The sequence below is a fragment of the Gymnodraco acuticeps genome, unplaced genomic scaffold (genome assembly GCF_902827175.1).
Source record: "Gymnodraco acuticeps unplaced genomic scaffold, fGymAcu1.1, whole genome shotgun sequence".
Classification (NCBI taxonomy): Eukaryota; Metazoa; Chordata; class Actinopteri; order Perciformes; family Bathydraconidae; genus Gymnodraco; species Gymnodraco acuticeps.
This window is the reverse complement of record NW_022990745.1, coordinates 69,188-79,812: the sequence shown is the minus strand read 5'-3', so window position 1 is coordinate 79,812 and position 10,625 is coordinate 69,188. Positions and strand designations below refer to the sequence as shown.

Genomic DNA, 10,625 nt, shown 5'->3' with positions numbered 1-10,625 from the left:
TGATGGTGTCCGAGTCACTCATTAACCTCCACGCCTCCTCCGATAAGAGCTGGAGACTTTGGAGTGTCTTTGAAAGTCAGCAGTTTCTGACAGCAGGACTCAGGATTAATGAAGAGGCCGATCCGGAGGAATCAGCAGGAGGTAACGGGGGGGGGGGGGGGGGGGGGGGTCTACATTTAAAGGACCATCAATAACTCCTGAGGAAGAGTTTCAACATTATGCTTCATTTTATTTAGAGACACTTTATTTATCAGTATAGATATATATTACCTGATGTGTTGAGGTATGCGAAACAAACAAAATGTGCAGGCTGCAGGCGAAATCTAGAGGACTGTCAACGGATTCATAAGAACTGCCAGAATATTTTATAACTTTCATGATTCTATGTCTTTTTATTGATCTTAAAACTACACAGAACAAAGCACAGAATAATTAGCTTCCTGTGGTAGAGGTTATGTATAATGAAATAGTTCAGTATGGATTCAGCAGTTTGTGTAATATTAATAAAGAGGGGTCGCTCTCAGACATTCAAAAAGAGGTTTATTATTAAAACCTATAAGGATGTTTATTGTTTTGTAAGGATATTTTGTACTTTTTAATTAATGTATTATAAAAGTCATACATGTTGTACACAGGTGAATGAAACATGTGTAACTAACAGATATCCCCATGAAGCCACCAATTTCATAACTGATATTAACACAATGATTTGTTATTACAGGTTATGTTTAAATATGCTAATAAGGCATCATTCAGTGCTAACTGTTGTTGTGCAAACCGAGTGAAATGAACTCCTGACTGTGATCAGAATCAAGTCTTTCAGTATTATTATGTAGTAGTTTCATCCGAGAGAATAGCTTTGGTTTATAATGGTGCACACATTAGCACAGGAAGAGAAATTAAGCTAATATATCACTTTTTAAGAAGAGATTTCAAAAACATTTATACAAATAAATAAATTAACAAAACATGGAGCCCAATAAGAATATGAAAAATAAAACATGCATCTGGTTAAACAGGCTTAGCTGTGCAGGTTAAAGAAGCACAAAGGTGCGGAGAGGATGGAGGTACAGAGGTGTTCAGGTTCACTCTGCAGAGATGATGGAGGTACAGAGGTGTTCATTTTCACTCTGTAGAGATGATGGAGGTACAGAGGTGTTCAGGTTCACTCTGCAGAGATGATGGAGATACAGAGGTGTTCAGGTTCACTCTGTAGAGATGATGGAGGTACAGAGGTGTTCAGGTTCACTCTGTAGAGATGATGGAGGTACAGAGGTGTTCAGGTTCACTCTGCAGAGAGGATGGAGCTACAAAGGTGTTCAGGTTCACTCTGTCGAGAGGATGGAGATACAGAGGTGTTCAGGTTCACTCTGTAGAGATGATGGAGGTACAGAGGTGTTCAGGTTCACTCTGTAGAGATGATGGAGGTACAGAGATGTTCAGGTTCACTCTGCAGAGATGATGGAGGTACAGAGGTGTTCAGGTTCACTCTGTAGAGAGGATGGAGGTACAAAGGTGTTCAGGTTCACTCTGCAGAGATGATGGAGGTACAGAGGTGTTCAGGTTCACTCTGTAGAGAGGATGGAGGTACAAAGGTGTTCAGGTTCACTCTGCAGAGATGATGGAGGTACAGAGGTGTTCAGGTTCACTCTGTAGAGAGGATGGAGGTACAGAGGTGTTCAGGTTCACTCTGTAGAGATGATGGAGGTACAGAGGTGTTCAGGTTCACTCTGCAGAGATGATGGAGGTACAGAGGTGTTCAGGTTCACTCTGTAGAGAGGATGGAGGTACAGAGGTGTTCAGGTTCACTCTGTAGAGATGATGGAGGTACAGAGGTGTTCAGGTTCACTCTGTAGAGAGGATGGAGGTACAGAGGTGTTCAGGTTCACTATGTAGAGATGATGGAGGTACAGAGGTGTTCAGGTTCACTCTGTAGAGATGATGGAGATACAGAGGTGTTCAGGTTCACTCTGCAGAGATGATGGAGGTACAGAGGTGTTCAGGTTCACTCTGCAGAGATGATGGAGGTACAGAGGTGTTCAGGTTCACTCTGTAGATATGGAGGTACAGAGGTGTTCAGGTTCACTCTGTAGAGATGATGGAGGTACAGAGGTGTTCAGGTTCACTCTGTAGAGAGGACTGAGGTACAGAGGTGTTCAGGTTCACTCTGCAGAGATGATGGAAGTACAGAGGTGTTCAGGTTCACTCTGTAGAGATGATGGAAGTACAGAGGTGTTCAGGTTCACTCTGTAGAGATGATGGAGGTACAGAGGTGTTCAGGTTCACTCTTTAGAGATGATGGAGGTACAGAGGTGTTCAGGTTCACTCTGTAGAGATGATGGAGATACAGAGGTGTATCCTTTAGTCGGAGGACAGAAAAAGCTTCATCATGAGCTACTGATTAAAGTGTTTTATATTTCCTCTTTCCATCACAGCTGTGTCAGTTTGTGTTTAAGCGCTCCGGCTCTGGTTCAGCGTTAGCATGAAGTACGTGGCTCACACGGCCCACTGGCAGTTCCTCGGCCTCATCTTTGGGGTTCTGGCCTGGATCCTCACCGTCGCCACCACCGGCCTCAACGAGTGGCGTCTGTGGTTCGTGTCTGACGTGTCCGTGGTCACCTCGGGTGTGGCCTGGGTGGGCATCTGGAGAGCCTGTTTCTACAGCCACGCCCTCCCCATCATCGAGAACTGTCGGAGCATCAGCATCTCGGACAGCTTCGCCCCGACAGAGATCCCCGTCGCCCAGGTGAGTCCCACAGAGATGATAGGGCAGGGGTCGGCAACAGGCGGACCGCGGTCCGGATCCGGACCCAGACGCCGACCTATACGGACCCGGACCTATAATCAATACATTAATAGAGGATTTCAATTTTGACGGGGCGATTCTATTTTAACCGCCGCCGACAGGGGGTGAAAGATACGAGTGAGCGATACAGGGAGAGAAACACAGAAGAAGAGACGAGAGCGCGGCAGAGAGAAGCGGAGAGGAAAGTAAGTGAAGAGAATAATTAGCGATACAGGGAGAGAAGCGGAGAGGAGAGTGAACAGGCGAGTTAGCGGCAGACAGGGAGAGACACATAATGACACTTGGCGCTCTCCAAGAAGAGGAACGTGGACAGTGAGAACAGAGCTTTGAACCCTGAGTGGACTCGTTCATGTTCATCCGGCCCACTGGGAGCACAGAGCCAGTGTGTCTCATTTGTTCAAAGACCGTGGCGCTCATTAAAAGAGACAACATGCCACTATGAGACAAAACACCAAGTGTTTGACCAAACGTTCCCTCTCTAGTCAGAACTGAGGTCAGATGAGCAGCTTCAGAGCCCGATATGATCAGTCCACCAGGATCTAATGTAAACTAAATATGGTTCCAGGGCAGGCTAACCGAGGCTAACCAATGAGCTAACCGAGGCTAACCAATGAGCTAACCGAGGCTAACCAATGAGCTAACCGAGGCTCACCAATGAGCACCTGCATGTGTAGGAGAATGGCCCTGACACCATTTCATCCCAGATCTAAACTCCTGGCAGGACAACAAGCTCCAGCTCAATTCTCGCACTGAACAGAACAAAGTGAGTGAAGGACTGCAATATAAGAGGGACAGAAAGATAAACTTTAAACTGTTCAATTGTTATGATGTGTAAAGACTGATACTAGGCGCGTAACCCTAACCCGCCATTTTATTATCCTCGCATTAGCATTATTAGCATTAGCATTAGCCCAGTGCAGAAACGCAGAGAGACTAACTTATGGCAACACAACATAAAACATGGGAGCGGTGGAGATGAGGAGGTGTCGGCGTTCTGGCGATTTACTCAGAAGGCCTTCCCCAACTCCGGGGACTTCCGGCCGGGGAGTTTGGGCGGCAGTATACGCCGTGAAGTGGTTTGCGGCCTGCCAGTAAACCCAAAGCAGAAGAAGAAGAAGTGACGTCAGCGGCTTCATTTGCCTAATCCACCCTCAGAGACTTATTCCAGTGTGAACGCGATCTGTACTTAGTTCATGAGAACAACTAAGTTCTCATGAACCTTTGTGGGAAAAGTACTGCGGTGTGAATGCGCCTATTGTCCTATAATCGTCTGAAACAGTGAAGTCATGATGTGAAACGGTTAACAAAGAAAAAGGGAAACTCAAGCTGCTGCTACACTTTATTTTATTTATCTAAAATTAAGCACTTTTAAGATGCACACTTTTTCAAAAGCTATTTTATTTATTTTCTCTATTTTATTTTTAAATGCAGCCCGAGAGGAACATTACACATATCCACAGTATTTACTGTATATCTGTAGAGTTCAATGTTCATTGACTATACATATTGTTGTTTATGAATTGTACTTTCTTTATTTGTTTGGCAGTCAGTTGTTGATTACATGCAGACGTTGATAAAGCTACTTCAATATATATCACACTAATTCATAAAGCAACTTTGCATGGGGACATTTTCTCTAACTGGACCTCGTTGAATTTGAGTTGAATACCCCTGTGATAGGGAATAGGAGTCATGGCGCGTTATGTGGCAGTGCGGCCATCTTTGGAGGATACAATACAATACAGCTTTATTTATAAAGCACTTTAAAACCTCCAGACCAAAGTGCTGTATAGTCAAATAAACACCAACAAACATACACAAATCACACAGCTAAGCTCACACACCATAAAACAAGTACAAGTAAAAACAATAGATCATTTTAAAGCAACAAAAGCAACAATCTACAAGATGCCAAAACGCTAAGGAGAAGAGGTGGGTTAGCAACCGCACGTTAATCAAAACAAATACAGTTGCTCCATTTTACGATAAATTAAAATAGAAGATAATAGTTAAATGAAATAAAAAAAATGTAAACAGAAGAAGTTCAAGTCAAACTGCGACATCGAACTCCAACCGTTAATATGAAAATGTGTATTGACAGTTTGTACAGTGATGTTTCAGCTGTAATCCAGATAATAAAGATTATTTCTGGTTGATATTTAATAATAATGTGCTAAGTTCCTGACTGTGTGGTGTATATATGACTGAATCTGTGTGCAGGTGCTGATGGTTTCGGCGCTGGTCTGCGGTCTGCTGGGGAACCTGAGCGCGGCAGCAGCCATGAGGACGGTGTACTTCTCGATGAAGGATCGCAGAAATGTTGGGACGCTCTTCAGGCTGGCGGGGGGGCTGTACCTGCTGACCGGGGCCTGCAGCTTGGTGCCGCTGCTGTGGAACATGTACTCGGTTCTGAGCAACAGAACCATCCACTTCCCTCCGGACTTTCTCCTCCCTGCAGCGCCGGCTCGGCAGCAGCTCGGCGCCGCCATCATCGTGGGTCTTTTCGCCTCCGCCCTGATGCTCGTCAGCGGGGTGCTGTTCCTCTGCTACAGATACGCCTGGGAGGCACTGGGAGACTTCAGGGAGCCAGAAACAAGACCAGAACAGAAGTCTGGACTACCCAACGGAGACCAGCGGGGCCAAGATAATCCAGCATTTCTCAGAGAAGACAACTCATGAGTGGAAACAACTCATCAAAAACTCTTCACTAACTTAAATTCATGGATCTTCATCTTTTCCATCAGGGCGAAATAGTCCTGGACAGAAGAAACGTTTTTAAATGACTCACTGCATCTCTTATTGACCTGAAGAAGTACAGTTTTAGAAAATAATCAAGGAAAACATCTGAAATGTAATTGGTGTAGTGGTCAGGTGTAGATGGTAAGACTCTATGAAGGTTCATCAAAAAGGGCAACCGTCTGGACAGGACAGGCAGAGGAAAGCCATGTTGTATTGTTGTATTGCACATTCATTCTGAATTACTGCTGTGATTAAAAAATCCCGGTGACTACGTCCACCTCTTATATTCAGAGTCTTGCTTCAGTGTTTGTAATCCTTTATCAGCTTTATCAGTGTGCCATCGGCTCACCACCGAGTTTCCTCATTCAGCAGCAGATATACAGATATGAAATGAACATACTTTTATTCATACATAAATATTTCTTATTAATGTTTACAGTTCTCTCTTAAGCTGCTAAATGCTCTGCTGATAGCCTGGAGCTAACACTGCTAGCGCTGCGGCAGCAGGATTTTTATGTTTCACACTGAAATCAGTTTCTGTGAGTAGGAGTACAGGTAAACAGGATCATTCAGATGAATCTGGTTGCGCACGTTGTTTTGAATAATCTCTGGTAATAAAGTGTATTCAGAGATCAGCTGATCAGCTGTTCTATGTTTCAGAGTTCAGGGCTTGATGGATTTATCATATCTGCTGTAATGAAAGTTATCTCAGCACTATCAGTAGGAGGGGGGGGGGGGGGGGGGCATGCCCAGGTGTGGGCAGGGCCCCATCCAGGGACTGGGGAACAAGATCATGTGAACCGTGGGAGGCTGACGAGTGGCATGTGAGTCGGGGGGGGGGGGGGGCACAAAGAGCCTCTTCAGCTGAGAGTCTAAAGGGGGGGGGGGGGGGGGGGTGGACACAGAACCAGCAGGTTCATACTGTCAGAAACACTCTGATTATGTCAGACACACTGAAACACTAACACATATAGAACTCTTTATTTAAAAAATAAATATAAAGAGGAGGCATCGTGCAGACAGTGATGAACAATATGAAACTAAATGAAACACAGAAGCATAAGAAGAGGCGGTTAATGTTGACATTTGTTTTTTTATGGAGAGATTTCTCGTTCCAGCCGGTCAGATAATCGTCTGTTTGTTGTGAACACTATCATGGTGGTTTATCTGCAGCTTCATATTTTCCTGAATTCTGATCAAAGCCTGGTCTCTGAGGGGATCTGAGACTCTGGAGACGTCCTCTGAGCTGAGACCCTCCGTTATCTCTGAGCTGAGAACCTCCATTACCTCTGAGCTGAGACCCTCCGTTATCTCTGAGCTGAGACCCTCCGTTATCTCTGAGCTGAGTCCCTCCGTTACCTCTGAGCTGAGACCCTCTGTTATCTCTGAGCTGAGACCCTCTGTTACCTCTGAGCTGAGACCCTCTGCTACCTCTGAGCTGAGACCCTCCGTTACCTCCGAGCTGAGACCCTCTGTTACCTCTGAGCTGAGACCCTCTGTTACCTCTGAGCTGAGACCCTCCATTACCTCCGAGCTGAGACCCTCCGTTACCTCTGAGCTGAGACCCTCTGTTACCTCTGAGCTGAGACCCTCCATTACCTCCGAGCTGAGACCCTCCGTTACCTCTGATCTGAGACCCTCCGTTACCTCCGAGCTGAGACCCTCTGTTACCTCCGAGCTGAGTCCCTCCGTTAACTCTGAGCTGAGACCCTCTGTTACTCTGAGCTGAGACCCTCTGTTACCTCTGAGCTGAGACCCTCCGTTAACTCTGAGCTGAGACCCCCCGCTACCTCTGAGCTGAGACCCTCCGTTACCTCTGTACCTCTGAGCTGTGACCCTGTTACCTCTGAGCTGAGACCCTCCGTTAACTCTGAGCTGAGACCCCCCGCTACCTCTGAGCTGAGACCCTCCGTTACCTCTGAGCTGAGACCCTCCGTTACCTCTGAGCTGAGTCCCTCTCCTCCGCTGACATACTTGTACATTTGGTTCAGCACTTCATAATAGTATATTATAGCTAGAATATCAAGTATTTTCCCTGAAATGAAGGATCTGAGTTCTTCAACATCAAAAGAAACCTCATGGCTGCTCATTAGCTTCATTGAAAGTGAGTGCTTTGATTCTTTTGACTTGTTATCTTAATGTTGACCTCTGTGAAGCGTCTTTGAGCACCTGATAAAGCAGTTGATAAATACAATGTTTTATTATTATTACACAAACACACAAGTACACCATCAGTGTGTGAATGCTGCAGCAACATGTATATGCTTCAGACTGTGTGTGTGTGTGTGTGTGTGTGTGCATGCTGCAGCAACACCCTGCAGACAGTGTGTGTGTGTGTGACGCAGGAACATGTAACACTGCAGACACACGCCTCTGACCTCTGACCTCAGCACATTTGTGTGATTATGTATCGGCTCTGCATTCTTCAGCTGCACGCCGCCCATTAGAGCCTTCATTAAACACAGCTTAGCCCAGCGAGCTCCAGGAAACTGGAGGAATGAACCTCACGCTGCGTTTCCAGCCGAAGGTTGCCCTCCGTCCTCTTGCTCAACAACACACACACACCACCACCAACACACACACTGACAACACTCACACTGCCAACACACTGCACTGTGACATAACTCAGGACAAACTGCTGGACGCTGTTAGAAAGAGAAAACAGTTCGGCAGGAACCAAATACAGTTTCTTTTCAGAGAAGGAGAAACCATGTTAAAAAAGAGACTTCAATAGATTTTAATATTATAATAACTCTTTATGTGGATCATCTGAGCTCTTTATGTGGATCATCTGAGCTGCTCCTCTAAGATACGGTCTATGTTCAGGAATAACTCAATCACAGCATTTGAAAAGCTTAGACTGAAATAATATTATAAGAGAAAGATCCTAAAGCCAATAAGCCACTAAGGAATATAAAGATTTCATAAAACATCTCTAAAAAAATATTCATTTGTGTTCTGGTCACAGCAGGTGAAGTGAAGATGAGTCATTTATAAAACGTCTGGTTTTAGCGTCATTCAGTCGTCCGTGATAATCAGCTTTATACAGGAGCCAGATATTTACATCATTATCTGAGGCAGAATGAGGTGGGGGTTTACAGGTCTACAGGTCTGCAGGTCTGGAGGTGGTGGTCCCGGTGCAGGTCTACAGGTCTAGAGGTGTTGGTCCCGGTGCAGGTCTGCAAGTCTGCAGGTCTAGAGGTGTTGGTCCTGGTGCAGGTCTACAGGTCTGCAGGTCTAGAGGTGGTGGTCCCGGTGCAGGTCTAGAGGTGTTGGTCCTGGTGCAGGTATACAGGTCTACAGGTCTGCAGGTCTAGAGGTGTTGGTCCCAGTGCAGGTCTACAGGTCTGCAGGTCTATAGGTGGTAGTCTCGGTGCAGGTCCACAGGTCTAGAGGTGGTGATCCCGGTGCAGGTCTACAGGTGTACAGGTGGTAGTCCCGGTGCAGGTATAGAGGTGTACAGGTGGTGATCCCGGTGCAGGTCTAGAGGTGTACAGGTGGTAGTCCCGGTGCTGGTCTATAGGTTTAGAGGTGTACAGGTGGTGGTCCTGGTGCAGGTCTACAGGTCTAGAGGTGTACAGGTGGTGGTCCTGGTGCAGGTCTACAGGTCTAGAGGTGTACAGGTGAGGGTCACGGTGAAGGTCTACAGGTCTAGAGGTCTACAGGTGGTGTTCCTGGTGCAGGTAATTCGTTTTCCTCTAAACGTACTCGGATCGCTTCTTGAAGGACACGTCAGTGCTCATCACCTGGTACCTGCGCTGCAGCGCCGGCTCAGTTCCCCCCCCCGATGAATACCAGCAGGCCGAGACCAGCAGCAGCCCGGCCACCACCAGCAGGAACCCCCCCGCCCAGCCGATGAATAGAGCGTCTCCAAACTCCCACCGAGGAACCACATCCGGCACTTTATCGTCAAAGAAATGCATGACGGCCAAGTGTGCCATGTAGGACACTGGAACGAGACAGAGCACTCCAGACACGACCCCCAGCACCCCCCCTATGCTGGTCAAAATCCTCTTGGGGCCCCCCCTGCAGCTGTTCACCATGTGGAGTCCAGGCGTCGCCACCAGCAGGCCCAGCACGCCCACGGCCAGTGAAGCACACATGAGGATACGAGACAGCTTCAGGTCTCTGGAGAGGCCCAGCAGGCTGTCGTAGGCCCGGCACTCCATCCCCCCCACGTCCTGCACCACACAGGTCTCCCACAGGCCCAGCTCGTAGCTCTCCACCGGCAGTAGGGCGGTGGACATGGTTAGCCACTGCGGCAGGAGGGTAGATGCTAACACGCAAAGCCACGCCGCCACGAACAGCAGCATGGCCAGCAGCTCCAGAGCGCAGGAGTCCATGTCCCTTACTTCTTCTTCTGCTCTTCCAGACGAGAGGCTGCCGGAGACGAGAGGCTGCCGGAGATGAGAAGCTGCCGGAGACGAGAGGCTGCCGGAGACGAGAGGCTGCCGGAGACGAGAGGCTGCCGGAGACGAGAGGCTGTCGGAGACGAGAAGCTGCCGGAGACGAGAGGCTGCTGGAGAGGCTGCTAATTAGAGGAAATAGCTCGCTCTGAGCTCCTTCTCTGCTCCCACTCCTCAGAGTTTCCTCTCGGGGGGAGGAACAGACCTCCTGCTGCACCAATGGGCAGCGAGGCGACCACAGGGGGGACATTAGATGCAGGCAGGATATTATGTGTTGCATGTTTATGCATCCTGTGTGACCTCCCTGTGTATAAATAACTGAGAAATGACAAGTTAAACCCTAAAAACGGGATTTTATTCATTAAAAAGATAACCTTCCTGCCTGAAGAGATTATATAAAATATTATAATATTATACCATATTATTACCTTTATTATTTTTTGTCTTTATCTTATTAAAGGCAAAACCAGATAAAAAACCTGTTGAATAATTGATTTGAAGTTGTTAGATTACTTCATAAACCATTTAGAATATTTAATAATGCAAACTCATAGACGTAATTATGAATATACCATATAAGTTAATTTATGTAATAAGTATACAATATCAGGTTAATAAGGAATGTGTGATATGTTATACGTTTGATGGTGATGTGTGTGAGCATGTGACTGAAA

General features: G+C 46.7%; 2 protein-coding genes across 2 annotated transcripts; one reads left to right on the top strand and one right to left on the bottom strand.

Annotated features, from left to right (window-relative positions):
- The first annotated feature begins 2,482 nt into the window (after positions 1-2,482).
- Positions 2,483-5,701, top strand: cldn34a (claudin 34a). The gene is made up of 2 exons (XM_034232137.1): positions 2,483-2,746; positions 5,027-5,701. Exons 1-2 carry the CDS (start codon positions 2,483-2,485, stop codon positions 5,483-5,485), a joined length of 723 nt encoding a protein of 240 aa, XP_034088028.1. The 3' UTR covers positions 5,486-5,701.
- A 2,579-nt stretch (positions 5,702-8,280) lies between these two features.
- On the bottom strand, positions 8,281-9,965 carry LOC117556672 (putative claudin-24). Its single transcript, XM_034232142.1, has one exon. The coding sequence runs from the start codon at positions 9,886-9,888 to the stop codon at positions 9,244-9,246; it is 645 nt and encodes a 214-aa protein (XP_034088033.1). The 5' UTR covers positions 9,889-9,965; the 3' UTR covers positions 8,281-9,243.
- Between the last annotated feature and the right edge of the window lie 660 nt (positions 9,966-10,625).